This window comes from Hyperolius riggenbachi, chromosome 6, assembly GCF_040937935.1.
Source record: "Hyperolius riggenbachi isolate aHypRig1 chromosome 6, aHypRig1.pri, whole genome shotgun sequence".
NCBI classification, from domain to species: domain Eukaryota; kingdom Metazoa; phylum Chordata; class Amphibia; order Anura; family Hyperoliidae; genus Hyperolius; species Hyperolius riggenbachi.
This window is the reverse complement of record NC_090651.1, coordinates 248,156,436-248,181,057: the sequence shown is the minus strand read 5'-3', so window position 1 is coordinate 248,181,057 and position 24,622 is coordinate 248,156,436. Positions and strand designations below refer to the sequence as shown.

General features: G+C 42.7%; 1 protein-coding gene across 2 annotated transcripts in view; it reads right to left on the bottom strand.

The window, feature by feature from the left end:
• Positions 1-24,622, bottom strand: part of SKI (SKI proto-oncogene) — a 128,829-nt gene that overhangs the window by 5,289 nt on the left and 98,918 nt on the right. The window contains exons 2-6 of one of the 2 annotated variants that reach the window (XM_068240666.1): positions 8,127-8,246; positions 6,190-6,305; positions 5,823-6,094; positions 3,547-3,848; positions 217-447 (exon numbers count right to left, since the gene is read on the bottom strand). In XM_068240666.1, the coding sequence (XP_068096767.1) occupies positions 217-447; positions 3,547-3,848; positions 5,823-6,094; positions 6,190-6,305; positions 8,127-8,246 (1,041 nt within the window). The remainder of the gene's footprint in view (positions 1-216; positions 448-3,546; positions 3,849-5,822; positions 6,095-6,189; positions 6,306-8,126; positions 8,247-24,622) is intronic. The other variant, XM_068240667.1, reaches the window with a different exon arrangement.

Below are 24,622 nucleotides of genomic sequence, written 5' to 3'. Positions count from 1 at the left end.
AGCACACAGAGGCAGCAACAAGTGTGAGGTAATGCTCCATGCCTCGAAGCGCAAGCACAAAGCTTGAGATTTTGATCGTCAGAATTCAGAACAAGGTTTCAAATTAGCATATTTTTAAATGGCTATAAACGCGGGAAGAATGCCTGTACCAAAGTTTCCTCTGCAAGTTATAGATGCTTTACCAAAATTGGGTTTAGTGTTCCCAAGAGAACTTACCTGGGCAGAATATTTGACCCGTATCCGGCCGGCCTCGCAGCCCTTGTCGCACACTCTAATCTGCCTGGCTTGCTCTAGTTCTCTCTTCAGACGTAACCGTGACTCATTGGCCTCTTTCATTTTCTTTTCATTCTCTGCCCTGAGGCGCTCGATTTCTTTCCTCAAGTTGCGTTTTGCCTCTGTTGCTTCCCTCAGCTTCTCTTTCTTGGCAACACGGAGGAACTCCAGCTCCTGAATTGAAGAGGAAAACAAAGGATAAGTTCCGGTATAAAATAGCTTTCCTAAGGATGCAATTATTAAAAATAGTTTTTAGTGATCATATTCACTGAGCTCACAAGACTTACTACTATTTCCAGGTTACACTCTCCCTGTACATTCTCAGGAGATACTCTTAAGGTAGCCATACACTGGTCGATTTGCCATTAGATCGACCAGCTGACAGATCCCTATCTGATCGAATCTGATCAGAGAGGGATCGTATGGCTGCCTTTACTGCAAACAGATTGTGAATCGATTTCAGCCTGAAACCGATCACACTCTGTGGAGCCGCCGCTGCCGCCTGTCCCCCCCCCCCCCCCCCGCATACATTACCTGACGCTGGCTCCCGGGCATCTTCTCCGCATCTCCTCCACGCTGCACCCGCTCCATCCCGGCGCTTCCTGTGTCACTCCGTGACCAGGAAGTTCAAATAGAGCGCCCTCTATTTGAACTTCCTGGTCACTGCAGTGACAGGAAGCGCCAGGATGGAGCGGGTGCAGCGCGGAGAAGATGCGGAGAAGACGCCCGGGAGCCAGCGTCAGGTAATGTATACCTGATCGGATCGGCCGCCGCTAGCGACGCGCTCCCTAACCGCGGGCGATCGAGGGTAATTTCCCGCACGGCGCGATCGACGGACCGATACGATTTTGGGAGGAAATCGGATCGGCGGGTGCGTTTAGCACGAACGATTGGCAGCAGATTCGATCCCAGGATCGAATCTGCTGTCGAAACGGCCGCGAATCGGGCCAGTGTATGGCCACCTTTATAGGCAATTTTCCTAATCCTCATACAGACCAATGGCAAACATTCTGCGAAACCTGACACCCCCTCCCCGTAAAGAAAATTAGTCAGAGGGGATGGTGAGATGTTAGTAGTCTCTCAAAGCCTCTCTGCAGTAACAGAAACCGGTATTCTCAAACCCTCAGGACCTGTTTCCACTGCACGCAGATTGGATGCAGAAAAACTGACTTCAATGAATGCCTATGGGGCTGTTTCCACTAAGAATCTGCATCAGAAAAATTGCGTTTAGGGCCTGTTTCCACTACACGCAGATTAGATGCAGAATGGATGCAGAAAAACTGACTCCAATGAATGTCTATGGGCCTGTTTCCACTAAACGTGATTTTTCTGATGCAGATTTTCCCATAGGCATTCATTGAAGTCAGTTTTTCTGCATCCATTCTGCCTCCAATCTGCGTGTAGTGGAAACAGGCCCTCCCTGAAATTGTTAAACTACCTACAAGAATCAAACGGTCTGTATGTGGACAGTTGGACTGACTGTTACCTTGCAGGCCCTAAAATAGCGATTTTAACTAAACTTCCATAATTAGTGGGAGCCATCCTGAATGTCACTGTAGCGCATAAAAAAAAAAAAATAGCACTTTACATCACTGGGAGATGAAGAGAAAGATTTATTCCTCAAGCCAGAAAATTGTGGCCTTCCTTTTTCATGTGTGACAATTTTCTATCCTACTTCTACCAAGTCAAACTCTCAGGATAGCCATGCCAACAGATCACAATTGCAGTTTCTCATTTACAAGCTAGGACCGAGGTTTAGAAGTTACTATACTCTTTCCGACATAACAGACTCTGCAAGGATTCACAGGATAAAAAACATGGAAGAGAGGGGAAAAAGGGACCAGAAGTGAGACTTCCTTTGGCTCTCTGATAGCAGCATGCACAAAAAACATTTCTCTTAAGTAACACCCTGCAGCTAGGTCATGGGAAATCCTTTTCCCTTTAAAATAATGTGACATCCCAGCCAAGCCATTGTTAACTACAGCACACTCCTGACTTTCTCTCCACCAGAATTAGGAACTGGGAAAGGAAGCTGCAACGATTCATCTTGTAGACAAGCAAGAGTCGCAGTAGCCTCCTGTTTCTAACAGCCATGGGATCGCAGGTGGTCAATACTAAACAGCAACAAACATCTGTAGACTGTCTGTCACTGGCCCTGGCCTGACAACTGTCTCTATGGCGTCTTCTTTCTTTAAGATTACCTGTCTAGAGAGAACAGTACTGACAACACCACCATGGAGACAGTCATTAGGGATGGCACAGCTGAGAGACTACACTGGAAAAGCCAATTTAAACCACTCACCAATACTCAAATTGCTAATGTGTAAGTTACTGCAGAGCTTCACCATTTAAATACCTTTTGAATATCCATAAAGTCTTCAACTAACTTCATATAAACCTTAAAAAGATGCACTTGGTTGTGCAGACATTTGAAATTGTAATATAAAGTCGGGCCTAAATTTTCCAGGAAAGCCACATAAGCCGAAAGAGCATGAAACGTCACACAAATAACTATCTGTGATATATTGCTAGATGCTTTCATTGGTTGCTAACAATATACTTTCATTAAGAATGAGTGTCTCCTCAAAATGCAGACAAACCTTCAGCTATCATGTAGGCAACAAGAAGTAAACAGTGAAGATCAAAAACATTTTCACTAAATGTAAGTATTTCTAGTGACTAGTTACATAGTCTACAAACTAGCTGAAGTGCATCAGCAAAGTCACCCATGTGACAAAGGCAAGAAGGCTGACAAGAGCGGAGGTTACATGCTGCCTGGTTAATACCACCTGGTCACCATAAACTACCTGTGACTAAAAAATCTCATATTACTGTTAGCAGTAATCTAGCCCAAGTCTCTCTAGTAATCTTGCAGAAGCTTTGTCAGGGCATCAGTAAAAAAAACTAGACTTGTAAAACTAAAATCCTTGTAGCAGGACTATAAAGATCAGGTTTAGATATGCCAGGTGGCAATACAAGTCCAAAACTACAGTAGAAGACTGATGTCGTCAGAAGGAACCTATTGGCTGGCATAGAAACACAAAACCAGCATACATGACCTATAACACCTCGTGTATCCTCTCCCTACCGTCCTCATAAAACAGAACGGGCTGTTGAGAAGCATATCTGTACAAAGTTTACTAGAATGTTACCCAAAAAAACCATCTCAAAAGGTTCTTTACAGGTGACAATAATTGAAAGACTATACATCCCTCAAAGTATTCTTCTCAATGGCTTTACTCTGAACAATGCACTGGAAAAAAAACAAATTACCTGTTGAAGGCTCCGTTTGGCCTGCAATGCGGCATTTAATTTTTCTTCCTGTTTCACTCGCATTTTGACTACTTCATGAAGGAACTTTTCTTTGGCTTCCTTGGAATCCAGACCACTGTCCAGGGCTTGCCGAAGATGCTCCAACTCTGCCTCAAGTCCACTGCTATGCGAGTCCCCCAGAGGTGCAGTTTCAAAGGAATGGTTAGCTACAGCTGAGGCCAACATGCCTGGAGAACTCAACTCCTTGGCTGAACTTGATGATGTGAAGGAAGGAGACGAGAGTGAAGACAGTGAAGAGGTGACTGCAAGAGAAGAAAGCTCAATTGTAAAAACAAATCATCACTAACCTCTTATTTAAGAATGAGCTGTCAATAGAAGGTATGCAACACTGGTAATTAAGTCAATTGACAAATAGAAGGAACAGAAAAAAAAATCTTAAGGTACAGGATTTGCTTTTAAAGAGAACCCGAGGTGGGTTTGAAGATTATTATCTGCATACAGAGGCTGGATCTGCCTATACAGCCCAGCCTCTGTTGCTATCCCAAACCCCCCTAAGGTCCCCCTGCACTCTGCAATCCCTCGTAAATCACAGCCACGCTGCTTACAAACAGCTTGTCAGAGCTGGCTGTGTTTATCTCTATAGTGTCAGTCTGCTGCTCTCCCCGCCTCCTGCAGAACTCCAGTCCCCGCCTGCATCCCTTCCCTCCCTGCTGATTGGAGGGAAGGGACGGGGGGCAGGGACTGGAGCTATGCAGGAGGCGGGGGAGCAGCTGAGACTGACACTACAGCTGTAAACACAGCCTCACAGCATGGCTGTGATTTATGAGGGATTGCAGAGTGCAGGGGGACCTTAGTGGGGTTTGAGATAGCAACAGAGGCTGGGCTGTATAGGCAGATCCAGCCTCTGTATGCAGATAACATTCTTTAAACCCACCTCGGTTTCTCTTTAAGCAATTTCAGCTCTACATATTGCAATAGTACAGTCACAGAAAGATAAAATAGAACAGCAAGGGTTAATGCATGTACCCCTTAATGCCATACTACAAATATCCACTTATCCTTGCTGATCCATTTTGTCAGTTGGTAATTCCCATTATCCATTTGTTGTTATACTACAGGTGTTGGTAGTTATTAACCTCCTTAGCAGTAATCACGAGCCCAGCTCTGGGTGGAAAAAACAAGCCAGGAGTGGTAACCCCGAGCGTGACTTGTGGTAGGGCGACAGAGATAAATGCAGAGTAATGAGCGCAGCAGGCGTTTTCACTCACCTCCCGGAGGATCCCGACGTCGGCCGGCATTCTTCTTACTTTCCACAGAGGCTTTGCATCCCCCTGGTGAGATCGCTGTCCGTCTCACTACAGGGTTACAGCGCCACCCGGAGGACTGAGGGAAAACTGCAGCGCTAGATCCCAGTGAGGTAATTGCTGGGCTGCTGCAGATCTCCCTAGCAGCATGATTTTTTCCCCCGGTTTTGGGATCTAAAAGCCTGCAAAAAAATTGCACCACTTTTAGACCCTAAAATCCAGAAAGAATCATACCGCCACGGGGGTTAATCATTCCTGTGTAGCTAATTACCAGTGATGGAAAATTTCTAAGCAGACTATACTCCAAAGAGAGCACATGCCATACTTGCAAAGAAATAGAAAATGCAGTTGTTAAAACTCATAGCTGGCTGCAAATTGAGTTAGAAAAAGCTTTTAAATATTATTACACTACAAAAAGATTTCTACAGAATGAACATTAGATGTATTTGTATATAAAAGTGGAGTTTCACTTTAAAATTACCGACAACTGAATGGAGTAAAGGATATGGAAACCTAATGCATGAATACAGTCGGTAAGGAAGCGGTGCTCTCCCAATTCTGCATCCATGTTATCACAGGACAGTACTGACACAAACAAGAGAGTAATGACCTGTGTGTGACCCACATGATTCAGCCGCCAGGCAAGTGATACTCTGCTTCAGAAGAACATTGCAGATTAACAACTGGAATTTGACTCGTAAAAATAATCCACTCAATCTTTGATCTATAATTTCAAATTCATCACGGACCTGCCAAGCAGTATAAAATATTTACAAGGTAGGTGCTTATTTTATGGCTGTCCCATAAGAATAGGCCAGCAGAGCAAGGCCCTGAGTGCCACCGCAGGTGAAAAGACAACCTCAAACACCTTTGAAGTATTATGGAAGGGTTTCGGTTTCTTAACTACTTGGTTTGAAGCCTGCAACTTGCTTTGTAACTTAGATCGTAAAATATATAGAAATTTCAACTCACACTTACATTCTTCTCTGCTTTCCACCTCAATCTCGGTTTCAGATTCCTTCTCCTCCTCCCGTGCTGGGACGGAAGGAGCCGGGGCTTCAGGTGCTGGGGGTAATTCAGCAGTGGGCCTTCGCTTCCGTGACTGGGCAGGGCTTCCTGATGCTTGAGTACCTCTTGGCACAGCTGGGGCACACAGGGGACTTGTAATGACTTTCTGCTGGGTAGGGGGTGCCAAGGCAACATTTGGAGCAACCAAGTTCTCAAAGCTCTTGTAGTTATAAAAACTGTAAAAAAAACAAAAAAAAACAAACAATCATTAGAAACGACAACGTCTACTGACTAAAAAAAGGCAATTGTCACCTTTAGAAACCAGTATTACCTATCTCGGATGAGAGCGGGCAGATTAGGGGAAATCTCCTTCTCGCTGGCTGAAATGGCAGGGGACCAGGGCCGGAAAGCAGACAGCCGCTGGCGAGGGTGTACATAACCCGTATTCTGGAAGAGAAAATAAGATGGAGGATTAATCAAATTGAGTGCTTTTCTACAAAATGAAATAATGTAATATACTATAAATGTTAAACTATATTAAATTCAAATTGCTGTAACATTACATTTATAAGCAACTGCAAAATATTCAAAGCGATAACAGAACTAACATCAGTTTCCAACACATATGTGACTTTCAGGGTTACAGATTGCCCAGCAAGCTCATGGTGAACCAGAACTCTTATGACTGTGTAAGGGGCTAAAAAGGACCAAAATGCCTCCTCACTAAAATGCTAGGTATTTGTGATTATTCAGGTTAGAGTGAGCCTGAGGTGCCCCACAATGCATCACTGCTGCATTTCAGCAGCTCTGAAGGTGTGTTTAGCTTTCAGAGACAACAAAGGGGGCCGATTTGCATATTCAGCAGTGATGCATTGCGGGAACCTCATATGCTCACTAACCTCAAGAATCACAAATACCCACCGTTTTAAGAAGGCAAACTTCTGTTTTGCAGATGCGACTTCGCTGTCTGAAGAATGCTGCTTAAAGCCCTGGTTCAGCCTCCCACTTTTTAACGCTTAGAACAGTAAATCTGCATTATTTAGCAGTGTGCAAAGTGTTATGCCTTGCAGATCTGTAATTTGGCAACAAATTAAAAATACTAAACAGGCTGCATCCAGTAGCTCCTTTTATTACCAAAAAGTGGAAATTGCTTAGCACTAAACAGATAATCCAACTCAGTCCATCGAAAACAAAAAAAAACAAAACTCAATTTTGCGGTACAACTGATTAATTGAACTGGGGTAAAATCAAACAGAAAATTTGTAACACCTGGTGCCACCTTTAAGGCCCGTACACACGCCGTACTAAAGGCAACGACGGGTCCGTCGTCACCTCCCGCTGGGCGGGCGTTCCAGCGACAGTCGGGCGTGTGTACAGTCTGTCTGCAGACTGATAAGGCTGTTTCTGAGCGATCCGCCCGGCGGAATGCGAAGGCAAAAGCCTGACCAGTAGAGGCTTGACCATTTTTGCACTGATAAAAGCTTTTCTAGGGACTGTTCATAAAGCTGACCGGGTTTAGTTTACAGAGACTATACCCATGTGATTCATGTGACATGGACACACAGCACTGTGATGTCTTCAGTTTTATTGTCTAGAGTAATTTACCAGCACCACACACCTCGCTAGACTGCACTTGTGGATAGAACCTGCATGCACATATTTCATATTTGGCCACTGCTACACAGCCCTCTTTTCCTCCATCCGTTGCAGTGTTAGCCCAAATTGCTTAGCAACTTTCACTGGAGAGGATGAGCTGGATTACATTTAAGACCCCGAACAGTTGCTGCCTGCCAATAAATAATATGAAGTCTGCAGAAGATCCGGCTGGGTTTATGGGACGAGGTGGGACTTTAGAGGCTGCAGACTCTTCAAGGCATTGGAGAGCCACTGACTTCATCTCCCTGCATGTGCCAAAACACTTCAGTGGGGCAGGAAATAAACTTTCCACTGCAAGGTAGACACGGGGTGTCAAAGTTTGGATTCTATGACAACCAAAAAACCAGTGTTGTACATTCTTCAGCCCAAAGCTCCTCTGACATATCTCCATTCAAATCTACAGTTGTGTGAAAAATTAATTTGCCTCCTGAATTCCCACTCCTTCCTCCAGCATATTAATTCACTAGGAACTAGTGACATCACTGTGGTATGACCACATAAAATGTGACCATTTTATGCAGGCATGCCATAGCTTTCCTGAAATGACCAAGTATGATTTATCAGGCACATTTCATGCAACCCATGTAAAATAGCGTAGAAATTAATACTTACTTTGCTTGAGTTTGATAAATTGCGCAACCAATTAGATGACTTGTCCTTCTCAGCAGAGTTTGGGGAGTGAATGATCGAGTCATCAGATTTTGATTTTTTAGAAGGAGGCTCTGAAGAAATCTGTACAAAGAAAAAAATGTATATTTGTAATTGGTGCTAGACACTTTATTCACATCTCTAGATTACTATTATTTCAGAAAACAATTGTCTTACTGATCCGCAGAGGACTGAATTGTGTTAAACTGTCACAAGTATGCATTTTTTAATAATTTTTATTTTATTTATTTAAGTATCTATATAACGCCAACATATTACGCAGCACTGTACAAAGTATATGGTCTTGTCACTAACTGTCCTTCAGAGGGGCGCACAATCTAGCCCCTATCATAGTCATGTATGTATGTATGTATGTATGTATGTATGTATGTATGTATGTATGTATGTATGTATGTATGTATGTATGTATGTATGTATGTATGTATGTATGTATGTATGTATGTATGTATGTATGTATGTATGTATGTATAGTTTTACAAAATTTACAGGAAGTTCTATAACCATGGAACCATACCTAATCTTGTATATAATTGTACAGTTTTCCATTCTTTGACTCCTGCTGCACTACCTCAGCTCAAATCCTCTGACTACATTCACAACCTTGTTCATAGCTGTCAGCTAAGAATGCCTTTTTGTAATTTTTTAAATCAATGTGATACACTCAGGCAGCTGATTAGGCCACTACTCAATTTGAAGATTTGTGCTTTGCATCTGGACACTTATACCTCAAAGAATCAAGGAAAAAAAATATGAATCCCTGCAAAAAAAAACAAAACAAAACAACACTATTGTAATAACATGTACCATATGTAAATTCTTATCAATCTTGCTTTACGAGTCCCAAACATAACTATAAAAGATGAATTCAGAGTACCTCCTGCTTTGCTGAGAAATGCCATGCTTCAAATATGGAAGCACGTAAAACTGAAGCCATCCCAGATTAAACAGCATACTGTCCTTTTATGGAAATAAAGTGTCTTGCAGGCATCCAATGTGACCAATCATGACATTGCACCCTACAATCAAACAAACTAAAAAAAAAAGAAACATTCTCACAGGTCACAGCCATGGAAACAGCCTTAACAGTGCTCCCTAGTGGCGGACATTAATTATTAAACATTTCAGAAGGACAAACCCACCACGTCTGCTGGAGATTCCAGCCACCACTGCTGAGTGGAGATAAAACATGCCACAGGGACAACGGTGACAAGCTCGTGTATTTAATTAGAAAGGTTTGAGCCTCTTAGTGCTCAGAATCAGAACCTCAAAGAAAATCATTTTAGCAATCTCTCACTTGAGAAACACATCAAATGTGACTTCAAAGCGCTACTGATTTTAGTAATGACCAGAAGGAGTGCCCTCCTTATAAAATGACAAACTTCTGACTAAGTCTGCTCATAGAAGGAATATTTTATGTGACATGAATTGGGAACAGCGAGAACAGCACAGACTGTGTTTATTTGTGATGGTTGTTAAGCGGATGACTTCACTGCCACAGCTGCACTGGATTCTGGGTAAAATGCCAACTCCTGCTTTGACTTTTCCACAAGTGGTTTGGATCTTGGACTGCAAATCACCATAAAGCATAGAAAAGACCTTTTGGCGAGTACATCATTCCCTTCAACGCACACAGAAGAAGAAAAAAAAAAGTATGACTTAGAAGCAGGTGCAACAGATTCTACTTTTAAGTTACGTTACTAGAGCAAGTATAAGGGTTCAACATCTAACAGAACTCTTAAGTTATCCATAGCGGTCCCAGCAGCACAACAACACTTTCTGGCTAGCTGAGTTACGCATTCTGAGTCAAAATGAAGCTTCTGCTGCTAAAATCCAGTTTTAAAATCCTGATCATGAAGATATTAAGACTGAAAACTGATTGCAGTTCTCAGACGACAACATCCTGTCTTCCTAGGTGAAATACCAAGTGGCAGGCTTTTTTTTTTGTTTTTGTTTTTTTACAAAAACGTCTGCAGAACAAACTGTAAAACCTCTGCAGAAATGCTGCCTGTTCTTATCAGTCCCTCAGTCATCCAAGAGGCATAAAACAAGTTCTTGACAGGAACTTTGTCATCTGCATTTCTATATTTATGGACACAAAACTCTGTCCTCCATGATCCCATCCAACCATTCAGGTTTGTCTATTGCAGTAAAACAATGAGCAGAAACAGAACTGTGTATTCTGGCCCATAGTGAGATCGTTGCAATCCGTCACCCAATCCTTCATTAGTTTGTTGCCCATTCTGATAACTAGTTTGAACCAAGCGTTAAAGTGATCTCATTAACCATCTCCTAAGCGAGTTTATACACAGATAAAAGCAGGCTCTTGCCAAAATTGATTATATAGGACTAGGAGAACATTTGCGCTTTGCATTGGGCTTTAAAAAACATATTCAGTTGAGTTAGTCTACATACTATTATATTTATTTTATTTGCCAAAAACTTTACAAGCATGTCCACTTGCCTGGTAATGTTAGGTTAACAGTGACTAACCAAATCTCATACTTGTCCCAAACGAGTGGAAAAATATTGTAGGTAGGAGAATCACGCTCTACCACCAAGCAAGCAGCATTTTCAGGAGGGTCAGTAATGTCCGCCACCATACTTCTGTCATGAAGAGTTTACTTTAAGTGGCCTACACATTCCATGTTCCTTCAACATAAACAAGCATCGATCAGCATCAGTCAGACGAACGAACACATTAAAGGAAAATGTACGCAAGGAGGGAAGGAAAAAAAATAATCCAAAGTTTCTACAGAAAGCATAACATAGTATAAAAGGATGGAACGTTTTATGCATTGAGACAAATGACAGAGCAGTAAAACACGTATTCTGAAACCCAAGTAGTCTGCTTTCTGGAAATACCAAGGAACACTGGTGTAAAAAGAACAAGCTAAGGCAAGCCGACAGAGGTTTTAGGAAACAAGCCTAAACAAGCATCAAGAAAAGGTTTCTCTTTTACTTCTTTAGCCAAAGGAAAGCTGACAAGGAATGGTTTGGGTCAAATAAGTTTACAGTCTTTGGTCTCTGGCAATCCTGTCCACGAGCGCCAACTCTAATTACATCTACTTGTAGATAATAGCGAGTCAGACACCAGCGAGCAAAACCAGATTTGAACCAATGACCTTGAGGTGGAAACCTCCATATTCACACTGGCAGATGTCCATTTTCCATGGAGACCTGTTATTAAAGTTCAACAGCTTCAAATTTGGTTTGGGTAGAAGGGGGAAAAAAGCATTAGATCAGCAGAATTTCCATAAAATAAACTGTGGAGGCCTTGTCATCGTGTGGGTGGTGAGCAACATAAGAATATCAACCATAGACCCTGTGTTCATGTAAGGCATTTAGGGGGGAAAAATGTCAGCCTCCCTATTCCTCTAACTTCTAATGAACTGTACAGCTGGCTTTACTAGAGCATTAAGCAGGATTCCACTAACACAAGTTATAAAGAATTTTAGGCTAGTTACACACAATGCTATTTCCTGTCAGATTGCCGGGTCAAAGTTATCATTTCTAACATGTCCGATCTGCTTCTGATCAATAACCGGATCAATTTTGTGCAGTACTGATCTGAAAAACTATCCTAATATCGACTGGGAGCAGATCGGACATGTCTAATTGTTTTCGATCCATTAGATCTGACAGGAAATTGCATGGTGTGTACCTAGCATCATTTCAAATCCAAACAACTTGTGAGCAAGATTTCTCAACAGTGCTTCACCTACCTCCAATCATGAACTACTTCTACACACATCACAGTTGACACACGCAAGGTTAATGAGATTGATAGTAAAGTATGAAATAAGCCAAACAGCCAGTAGCCACTGAGCCTAAGCAAGAACAGAGTTTACAAACAAAAGGGAATCATTTTTATGTGGATTTTATTTATTATATTTAGGACTAAAAAGGGGTGTTTTGCTTTAATGAAGTAGACATTTAAGTTTGCTAATTAAAATGTAATGATCACCTTTTTATAGCCAGTAGATGGAACTCCTGAGTAGAGGCTGATCATCCCAAGACACAAATGTACATAAATAAACTAATGGCTAAATTTGTAAAAAATAAAAAAAAAATCAATGTAGTTATTAAATGCTACTGCACATTATTTACTTTGAAGAAGCAAGAGAGTCAGGTAATATGTGCTCCTCTTTCTGAGCAGTCTTAGGGTGAGGTCTTCCTGTTTCGGTACAATCTCTTTTGCACAGCATAAAAAGCTAACAGGGCTCTCGCCAGCAGCAAAAACCACAATACCAGGCGCCGGTCTGATACTTGTTTCAAGTAAACCTCAAAGCTGTAGTTTCTTACCCTCCCTAAGTGTTAAGTGCTAGACGGAAGTTCACAGTTGGGTAGAGCAACATTTTAAACAGAAGTCCCAAACAAGAGATCTGGCTCTGAAGGACAGGCTGTTAAGTCTGGAGAGACAGCCACTGTGCTGTATCCATGGTGGCTGCACAAAGGGGTAAAGTCTGAATTCCTGTATTATTACAGCCTAGACCTGATACCCTAATTCACATCTTAAGAGTTCTTGCAAGTACAGAAAAAAAACAAACTAAAAACTGACAGCTGACTGCATTTTTCAGGTGAAGCGCACATTGTTGCGTGTATGGTGTTATGTGGCTTCATGTGTGTACGAACTCAAATGCCATTAGTTAAAACATAACTACCGTATGCCAATATCTCAAAACAGTATGAATGTAGCCAAAAGGTCAGTGAGTGCCTATGCAAATCATTTGTCTGCCCCTGAAAAGTTACGCCTACATTTAAAGCACACCTTCAGTCCACTGGTTGTAAAAAGACGTAATTACAAACATTATTGGATTATAGCAAGGCAGCCAGTAATGGTAAGATTTGTACAATCAAGATTGTACCATCTCTGATTAACATGAGGAACTACCTAAAGTATCCAAAGTATATTCGCTTAGGACTGTTCAGGCACTTTTCAGCACTTTGCTGATCACCGATCAGCAAAGCGCTGCTACTAATGTATCCCTATGGGATCATTCTTGTTGCTGCGATTTTCATAAATTGCAAACATGCTGCATGCAGAATTTTGGGGCAATTGCGATGCGATTCCCTTTCTCACAAATGCCAATTAAGGCAAAATTGTAATTTCGCAACTCAAAAATTGCAATCGCTCTTCCCGTTCGAGTGTAAAGCAGCCCTTAGTTTACCCTTCTATTACGGTTTCAGGCGCTCTGGCTTTCATCCATGCAGGATACGGGCTGAAATGGCTCTATAGCAGCACTTGTACACAGTTAAGTCTGGTGTTGTGTGGCTAGAACAACGAGTATTTTTGCAAAAAATCAAAAGCAACTGGCTTTGATGAGATCTAAGTTGCAGCATAACGGGCTCAGAGCTTAGTTAGCTACATAGCTCATCTGCAGCTAGTGGTCAGCAGATTGCCCAATCTTTAAACAGGAAGTAAGAAATAGGAAAAGAAAAAAAAATGTCACAATGTAACGTCTAACAAAAAAGAGAAAAATCCAGGAATCCGCCTGTCAAAAGACAACATAGCACGCAGCTGCTTCCAGGCAAGCAGTGTCTGGACACCATTGTACTAGACAAAACAGACTTCATCACTGAACTTTGAGAGGCAGTATGTGTAATCAGAGACACTCCGTGTCTGAAGTGTGGATGAGACAGTGAGCAAGAACAATTGCCCTGTTTAATGTTCTTTCCTGATCTAGAGACACTCCTTCCCTTTGTGCTTCAGTGCCCACTATCTGTAGACACAGAGGCTTGTTACCAGTCTATTGACAAACGTCAAAGCACAACACAGTGCAAGCCATTCTAATGGGAAGGAAAGAAAAATAGATTTAAAGAATTAGTAGGCTTATAGATTTCAGTTTTGTTTCATTAATAGTAAGAGGACTTACCACTAGTATCTTAAGGCCCATACTCACGGGCTACAATTGTCACCACAACACGCGGCACGCGCGCGCGTTGCGGCGACAGGTCGCCCGTGAGTATGGGCCGTCGCACGGGCGTGCACCCCGAACTGTCGCCCGTCGCGGATGTCGCCAGGCGATTGAAAGTTTCAATCGCCTGGCGACAGTCGCCGCCGCACCTCCGCCGCAACTGTCGCTAGTCCGCGTACAGCAACCTCCATTGAGGTATGCGGAGCTTCCGGCGGGGGGAGGAGGTACGTCGGCGACAGCTTCCATCGCGCCGCTGGTCCCTCTTCCGCGTGTGTACGCGGAGGGACCTGGCGAGGAGCTGTCGCCGGCCTGTCGCCCACACGCTCACGTGTGCTGGCGACAGGCCACTTTTGCTGCCCGTGAGTATGGGCCATTACAGGTCAGGTAGCTGAGAAGTGACAATTGTGTAGCAGGCTTCACCTCTGGTATGAGGTGGTAGGACTCATGCTGGAGTTTCCTGTATCCAATTCTTTACCATAAATGCAGATTTACTGAGTAAATTATATTGAATACTCCTTTTACCGGTAGATGGTCACAAGATTGACAATTTCATACTATTCCCCCATATTGGAGAAGTGCAGATACTTTCAGGAACTATTTGTGTGTTAAAATGGATCTCCAGCCAAATTTTCTTACATTCTGGATAGTGTGGGGTATGTTTAGAACATCTGTCAGTTTTTTGCTGCCCTCAGTGTTCCAGCTGGACTGTTTTTGTATCATTCCCCGTCCCAGTGACAGGGTCACTTAAAGCAGGAAATAAGGTGGAACCTCGTCAGTGTTGTCACAGACAACATTTTTTCAAGTAGCATGGGAATATATTAAGCCAGCTACACAGCCTGTCTCAAAAAATTCTTATTACTTCCTATCCCAATTTAACGCTTCAATATCAGAAGACAAAGTCTTCATTTAAAACAATTGTGGGGACTCACAGATATCTTAATCGTATGGCTTTTCTTGGGCATGCACAAATAATTTGACCTCTTGCAAAACTCCTCTGCATTCAGACAGATATCCAGAATTGTTCATTTTTTTTCTAGGAATCTGCCAGGCTGTGATAGCTTGTAATAGGTCAGAGTTTTAGTTGCTCATTTGCAAAGTAATAGAGCACTGAGCTGGGTTTCATAATTTTAGATATGTTCAGGTTGACAATACAGATAAAAAATGGGCTCTGCGACTAGAGCCTTCTGCACTACATTTGTTAAAAAGCCATTTAGGGAAGAGTCCCTTACTACTTAATAATTGAAAGTGTCTAAGGATAAAACTGTTACTGCTTCAACAGCTCGAGGAGGACATGAAAGGGGAACATTGGTTTTGTGGGTAAAAAAATCCTGTTCTCCTTTGGACACTCAATGCTGGTGCCCACTGCCAAGTGCATACTGCTTTCTCTTTTCTAGTTTACATAGGAAAAGCCATATTGTTCTCTGGACAAATATCAGAAGACTGCAGCCAATTTCCTGAGAACCGCTGATCTCGCTAGACAAACCACAAGGCCAGGGTTTACTAGCTTACTTGCACGTTCTCTTTCTGTATATTTAAGTTGAAGAGTTTTTACTATTTTCGCTTAAGCCAAGAAACGTGGTTCATTTCATGGGTGAAAAACACACACAAAAAAAAAAAAACCTGTAGAAGAATAAGGAACTGGAGACAGACATCATCACTTCAAATTGTGTACATCGTCCCACGCTGTTAGCATTACAAGACCGCAGCCAACGTTTGTGTAGTCTAATCACAGACCCTGTGACCGGTGAGATTACACAATTACGTCTACATACAAACGGCCACATAAACCCATCTAAGAGCAGGAATCTTTATATGATGCTGAAAAGTAAATGCTCTTCAGATCAGCACTGTACTGTAGTCACTCTGCTAATCTTGGCTGTATTCTGCAATGATCTACACAAAGGCTCCCCTCCTGGCTCTCCATTGTGTGGATTTTTTTTTCTTAAAATAAAGGAAGGAAATAACAGCCTCTGAGTAAGCTGGGTAAAATGTGATTTCTGTTGTTTAAGCTGAATCACAACTAGTAAATCATAGCTCTGTCAGCACGACCACCAACACATCTTTAGCTAGTACTCCTTTTGGAATCCATCTGTCAAGTTTAGTTTGCTCGCCCCTACAGTGAACCCTTTGGTTTGGAATTCTCCACAGGTACAGTCACTCCATCCTGTGCTGACCTTCACTCTGTACCTTCATCCAAACTCAGTCTTATGATTTTTTCTTTTAATACATGCAAGCAGGCTCAAATGTCAGGAGGAGGAAGTGCACAGCATGGCTGGCTGCCAGGTTAAAAAGCAGGTCAGGAGACAAGAGCAGAAGGGATGGTGTAAGGGAAGTGCACTTTCCTTTGGTGGCTTTGTTTGGCAGGGACTGTGTGGGAACTCTCTGTTCTATGTTGACAATTTGAGAGGTGTTTGTATAAGCCTATAGTGTAGAGAGACAATGCAGAAGAGCTCACCAATAATGTTTCTACAGTCTTAAAGAGTAACTGTCGGGCATAAAATCAAAAATCAATTCTTTATTTTTATCCGGTAAACAAGTAATATAGATGCTAACCAGGCAATCCAAAGTTAAACTCCTTTTTTTGTCCTTTTTTGCTTCTGTACATTTGTTAAGTCTGAGGGGAAATCAAGAAGCAAAAAAAGACAACCCAGCATGCCCTGCAACTTCCTTTGCGCGGCAACGTCCCAGATGAGAATCAGGTAAACTGGGGAATGATCATTTATAAACAAGTAATAGAGATTTTAACTTTTGGATTGCCTGGTTAGCATCCGTATTACTTGATTACCAGATAAAAATAAAGAATTGATTTTATGCCTGACAGTTACACTTTAATGAGGCAAACTATAAGAACCAATGCAGATATTTATGGATGAGATTGGGTGATCTTATGTCTATATACACTTCCTCCATCCTCCCTCAGGGCAAAAGCAATGAATTTGTCAGTATGTCCTATGACAACTTCTCCAAAGAAAAGATACCGCAGTATATTATATCAGTTTCCCTCTTCCTCCACAGATACAGTTTTATCTTTCAAATAAAGTTAATTAATACAGCCATGATTTGCATGTGTAATTAAAATATTGTATTACTTTGTGGAATAGGCTATCAGATTTACAGTCAGAGGTCCAAATCATGACCACTCGCCTTGCATTCCTGGTCCAGCAAGGTTTTGAAAACTAGCATTAGAAAAAGATTGACAGATCTCTTCCTGCAATCTATGTGATTAAATGCTGCCACATCCTGGAGTAAACCATTGCGTAAAAAGTAGGAGACAAATCTGATATGCAACTGGCTAACACCCAATTCTTGCCCCAGTTTCAGACCTCTATCTGGCATAAATACATAACACATTGGGATACAATGAAAGGTTAAGTTTTCTTCCAAGAATCTTTCACATCTCTGGACTTCCAATACCCAAGAAAGAAGAATGTTGAAGGAGCTCGCCCACAACACAACAGAAGTATTTCCATTCATTTTACCAGGTTTTCCCTTGCAGGATAAATGACGTGGAAATGTGAAAGTCCAATTGTTTACAGAGTTTGTTTGATCTGATACATGGTCTATTCACACTTGCGCACTATATTGTAGTACACTATAAGAAAGCACTGTGTCCTGTATTGTGGAGTGCCAATTCACAGTTCCCCACTCAAGCCAATGATGGGATGTGTGAAAACACAAGTCAGTGCATGTCAAACACACATGACATCATCTAGTACCAAGATCTTCAACAGCAAAAATTAGACAGCAATTATTCATTATGTGATCCAGAGACAGACATTTAATTAAATTTTACCTGACAAGATAATAAACAATTTGATGTTTATCCCAATCCATGAACTAGACAATGATTAAAATGCCTGCTCATAGCATTCTACACTGCCAAACCACTAAAACGCCCTGCCCAATACAGTGCAGGCCCTTTTTATGGCACACAAACATGTGACCTGCTGAAGCTTGGTCTCCACAAGACTCTGAAGCAGTCCTGTACTATCTGGCATCTAGGCATTATATAGACAGCCGATTGTTAAATCCCAGTAAGTTGCAACCCCAGGCCTCCAAGGATCAGACAGTTTCCCAGCACGTCCTACAGAGGTTTGATTGTATCGAGATGGCAGGAATTCTGAAGTCTAAAGGCCCATACACACGTCGGATTTGCGCGAACGACGGGTCGTTTGAACGTTCCGTCGTTCGCACGTTTCCGCATGAAATCCGGCGTGTGTACAGACTATCGTTCGGGAGATAAGACTGGTTACCAGCGATCCGCCCGGCGGATCGTTGGTAACCAGTCTTATCTCCCGAACGATAGTCTGTACACACGCCGGATTTCATGCGGAAACGTGCGAACGACGGAACGTTCAAACGACCCGTCGTTCGCGCAAATCCGACGCGTGTATGGGCCTTAAGAAAATTCATCAAACCAGACCACCTTCTTCCACTGCTCCATGGTCCAGTACTGACGCTCACTGGCCCATACTAATAGAATTCCAGCCATAAACAGAGAAAAGGAGGGGCTCTTGGAGGCTGGTTTCACACTAGAAACCAGCGTCACAGATGTGTCACACCCGATACACTGCCTTCAGGGAACACCATTCTATTGCAGCCTAATATGTCTCTGCCCCTTGATAGAGGTCGCTGTGCAAGATAAGCAGTGTAATTTGCTTCACCCATCGTCTGGTTGTAATGTAGTGGCTGATCAGTGTGTCTAGCCCAGTGATCTGCAAACTTGGCTCTCCAGCTGTTAAGGAACTACAAGTCCCACAATGAATCTGCCTTTATGAACCATGACTGTGGCTGTCGGACTCCTGCAATGCATTGTGGGACTTGTAGTTACTTAACAGCTGGAGAGCCAAGTTTGTAGATCACTGCCTTAGCCTGTTTTTTTTTGGCAGGGAGGGTCACATTTGTCAGAAATTGATTGCAGGTGTGTACACTAACTATCCCACTGCAGCACTTCTAGCACCAACATCTCATCGAAAGAAAAAGCCCTTGATTGAAAGGAGAGTGGATTTCCAAAAATAACTCAACCTCGATGCAACTGTCTGGCGCCCGTTTTCACGGCAGTCAAAGCTGATTCCAGAGAAGACTTGGCATTGTCATCTTTGGGGAGATGAAATTGAAAAGCTAAACAATTATTCCACTATGCAATAGGAAAGAAACACCGATCCCCAAACATGCAGTGCTGAGAAGCTGTATTTTTTTACCTGGATGCACAACTAATGGACATTAAAATGTATTGATTTGGGATCAACAGAAGCCAGTTCAACCTGCATTACAACCCTAAGCTTTCCCGAAAGCATTAACAAATTACACAGTAAACTACGCTCTATATATGTTAACTCTTTCAGGCCTATTCAATAAGGAAGTGCAAGGATCAAGGGTGATTTCGCAAAGTGTAAAGACAAAGCAGCCAATCCGATTTCATTCTGCTACAGTAAGTGGCATTTAAAGGGTACCTGAGATAGGGGAGAGAAAAATATATACATACCTGGGGTTTCCTCCAGCCCCCTTCACGCCGATCGCTCCTTTGCCGCCCTCCTCCACCTCCTGGATTGTCCGGAATTGGCCCTGCAAAGTACCCCCAGTCAGAGCCAGAAGGCACAGGCACAATTCGGCTGCCTGCGCTTCCCCATCTCGCTCCCGTAGCTGGGAGCATACTGCACAGGCGCAGAATGCTCCTGGCTACGGGAGCATAGTGGGCTCACACTATGCACAGCACACCGCAGGCTGGGCCACACATGCACAGCACACCGCAGACTAGTGAACTCTGCAGGGCCGATTCCGGACCATCCAGGAGGCGGAGGACAGAGAGGGAGCGATCGGCGTGGAAAGGGCTGGAGGAAGCCCCAGGTATGCATATTTTTTTTTCTCCACTGCCCATCTCAGGTTCATAATTACAGCAGTTTGCACACTGTTTTTGTATTGTAAAAAAAAAAAACATCATTGTATAGTTCATTAAATGCTCAAGGAAAACATTTCCACCAACCTAAAATGTTTACAGATCGCTTAATAAAGGGTTCCACTGACCAAGAGAACAGCCTATTCAATGAACATTCCTGAGGTCACTGCCAGCTCCTATGCATTGTGCAGTGCCTGCATGAGCTGGCTTGGCGTACTACACGTGGCTTGTATGCCAAAGTCCTTTATGCAAAGAGCAAGCGGAAGCTTATTATCAAGCCAGGTGGGTATCTAGCTAAGCTTTAGCACAGTCTGTTACTCAGACTGCTGAGTCCATCATGACAAACTATTCTTGTCACCCACTCATTCAGGGAGAAGCTATTAAAATGTCATTTTGCGACCACATCAAAATACAGGCTAATCTGCTGAACAGAAAAGCTATAGCCTTAATGCCTCATACATAACCACAACACTAATCGGCCTACATATGCCCATACACTGGCCAATGTTCCCAGCAGAATCAAGGAAAAACCGATCAGATGTTTATTGAGGAGATATTCTGAGAGATATAGAGCAGTTGCATAATTATCAGTTTACTGATTGAAGGGAAGACTCTGCTTGGTACTAACATTTTAATTGAGTGGGAGGGAGACCAAAAACAGGGGCGGCTCTAGGCTTGATTGGTAGCTCCTTTGTCCGCCAATGACAATATGGTATCTTGTGCACAGTAAATGGCCACGTCCATTGTGGACATTTATTAGCCGCCTCATGCTCATGACCCACTGCGTTTTGCCTCCATCCCCACTGTCTCAGCACGTGGCGTCCTTTCTCCCCGCTGTCGGGGCTGATAGAGAGAACCTATTGGCGGCTACACTGTAGACAGTGCCTTTACTAGTGGCGCACGCAGGTGCTGGCATTGATGTGTGCAGTTGTAGTGACCAGGTTGTCCCTCAGTATTGCACATGCCATTTGGGGGCAACTTAAAGCAGAGCTCGAGGCTAAAACATTACCTTTCTAAATGTGGTCATTAATGTTACAATTCTCCAGGCAATCCATCATCGGATTAGATTGTAATATCGATCGGAAATGATTGTTCGGGCCCACTAATGGAAGGAAGGCTGCTATCTAAATTCGATCAGATTGATGGAATCGATCTAAAGAGTAGATGTTCTGCGTTATAAAAAATAATTTAACCAGTTTCCCTTTTAGAGTGATGTGATACTACAAAATAATATGTCCAACAAGCCCATTTCTTGCCAGTCTAGTCCAACAAGGAACCAATTCACAAATATAAAGTGCAAAGGTATGAACTCTATGTGATTTCAAATTATTCAAACCAGATGCCTAAAAGCACTTCTGGCAAGTTACTATGGGTTACTGTACCATTTACTGTACCACGTATCAGTCAAGACAGTACCTCATTTTGTTTCTACAGTACATGTTTGTACGGGGAGGGGAGACGGATGCATTAATACGGCTCAGACTTAGAACAGGGCAGGAAAATCTCAGTAAACTTAATTACTTTAATTGTCATGACTTTAGAAACCGCCACACAGCTTGGAGGACAAAGCTACCTAGTCAACCAATTACAGTCTTAGACTTTTAAAGCTTCTTTGCTGCCTTCAGGACCTGTCACATGTTTGCCATACAAGATGCTGAGTCCAGAGGGAGACCAGAGGAAAATAAAATAAAAAGAAAGCCTGCTTACCAGTCTCCCTGCAATTATCATATGCAGCGTGTATTTGATTCTGCTTGGTGCTTAGAAGGAGGGAACTTGTCTTAAGAGGGTTGAAAGGAAAAGCATTTAGGTGCTCGCTGCATGTGCTCAGGCACACATTTGTACAGCTTCTTAAAAACATACAGCATGCCGAGGCTCGTGGGAGATTTAAATGGCAGTCTTGCAGGCGCCTGGAAAAACTACGGACTTAACTAGTCTATTTCAGAGCAGGCTATTTAACCATGTGCATGCTGGGAAGAATTCACACAAGCAGCATTTTCACCATAGCAAACAAGGAGGGTCAGGAAACTATAGCTTCCTGCATAGCTAGCAGTGCGTGCTGAGGACTTCTTTTCCTTTCCAAGCAACATGGCTGCATGCAATTCAGGTCAGCCTTCAATTATTTAAAGAAAACAATATTCTCTTTATATTTCTCTCCACTTCTGAAACCCTTGCTTTATCCCAATATAAATGCAGGTGAGGAAGGTAAACCGTTGCTTCCCAATATCAGAATTCTCCATAAATCGTGGCAGGTTTGCAAGATAGATTAGGGTTTGTATTGATCTCTAGTCGTTACAACCTTCTAAGGGGCCCACCATACACTCAGCCGATTTTCTGGCCGACCGATCGATCCCGATAGATAGCAAATCGGTTGGCCAATCGACCGATCGATGGCCGATTTCGATGGATTTCCTTTGAACTGGCAGGGTAGAAAATTTAGGTCGATTGATGAGATTGCTTATCAGTTTGCATTGGCCTTAATGGAAATCTGATGGCAAAAAAATGCCATCAGATTGAATTTCAATAGATTTTAAACTGAAATCTATTGGAATTCTATCCTGGTAAAAAAAATATTTCTAAAAACGCATCAGATAGATCATCAGATGCATTTCTTATCTAGCTGCTGCCAATCTGACGAGTGTATGGGCACCTTTAGGATTGTATTTCAGTTTAAGGTGGATCCCTAACACTAAAAGCCTCAAGAGCATGCTAGACTAATCAGCCCAGGCACCTGTTTGGGAGCAACTAGGCCAAGAATATAGTGCTTATACAGGTGTTCCACAAGGTCACAAAGATTTGGCATAAATGTGGGGAAAAAAAAAAGTCAGATGCACCATCACATCATTTGTCATCTACACCAAATTACTAGGACCACCAGAAACTGCATACTGCTTGCATGAAGAACACAGTGACCAAGATGTGATTTTTCATTGCCCTAGACGAGAGATCTGCCATGTGCTACGGCAGCTTCCTGCAATACTCCAGGCTTGCCGGTGTGTGATTATACTGCGCCAATTAATGCTGAGGAATGTCATTCTCAGGTTCAAGGGGAGACACGACTGCTAAGCAGATTTTCTTCTGCGATGAAAGGATTTACCCAGGTCAGTGCAGTAATCAAATCCCAGACAGATCGTTCAGTCCTAGCAGGTCAGCTTGCTGTACTAAGCCTCCCTTTTCAAGTCCAATTACATTTAATATCTGCTTGTGGGACCCAGGAAACACGGCGGCATCCTCCTCCTCCCCCCCCTTCATTTCCCAAACTGAACATATGTCGGCAGAAGGGAGATCCATAGAATCCTGAGGGCCATTCATGACATGGTTTCTGGCCCCTGCAGATGAAGGATCTGTGCCCAGTCCCTGCAGTCACTAGTTCTGTCGCAGGAGCTGCAGCTACAATTCCCTATAGGGTTGAGGTGTCAGCTCCGCTAACAGTCACAGTGCTATAATTAAGAGGGAGAAGCTATGGTAAAGAAGTATTTTTTCTTTAACAGGTTTTAAAGTGGATCCAAGATGAACTTTTACTCATTGCATAATTGTGTTCCTTTCCTATTGTTATAGGGCATTCCTCAAGCCAAATACTTTTTTGTTTTTGTTTTAATACTCTAATTCCCTATAAACTGAAGAAGCCTCACCCACAGGTTTTTAGAGAGCCCTGGCAGTAGCAAGGGCTCATGGGAGCTCAGTCTAGGCAGGAGGAGGTGTTACTAGCCATTGATTTCAGAGGCAGAGGAGAGGAGGGAGGAGGAGGGGGGATTAGGTTTTTTTCAGAGGCTGAGTGCTGTGTGTAATGTTTACAAACAACATGGCTGCTGTCGTATCACAGGAAGAAATCTTATTCTATTAAAGCCGTTTTCAGCTAGTTTTGCTGTGTAAACTATCTAAACTTTAGATAAGATGTATAGACAAGTTACTTGTTATAGTTAGTTTTTCATCTCGGATCCGCTTTAAATAACGATCTTGTCTTAGACTGGAGGCACACACCTAGAGCCGATAACACCAGACAATAGCAAGAGCTATTAATAAATTGGCTAAACTATGTGTTAGAGTTAAATTTTACAATATTAGGTTTAGATTGCTGTCTGTATCCTTGTTGAAAAGGCACTTCTTGCCCTAGACTTTGACAACAGAGACCGCAATAAAGGCGGGGCGGGGTCTAAGATTTTTTTGCTTTGCTTTAAATTTAATAAGGCCAACATTTCTAGTCCCAAGTGCGCCAGCGTCTGTTAAGCGGTGCGGTTACCCTGCAGCAAAAACGCACCTTGTCACCTCCGGGTGTAACCATTCTCAGATACAACTCAATGCAGTGGCCACCGCTCCACTGCCCAAGCAAAGCACTAGAAAGTGTCCAGACAGGGCATGGGAACAGATGATAGTTGGCAAATTCACCAACTTCATCCTACTGTGTGACAGAGGCCTAACTGACCTCTGAGTGCGTACCCCTGAATAAAAACTACAATCCTTTCTGTACTGTCCAGCATGTTACATGATAAATAGCAGAAAATACAATATGTGAGAACATGAATTGCTAAGCACAGGTTAAGGTGCTCATTAACATACATTTTTTAGAGAACGACTGTATGTTCCGATTATTACAATTGTATTATATGAAAACAGAGAAGCTGATGGGATCC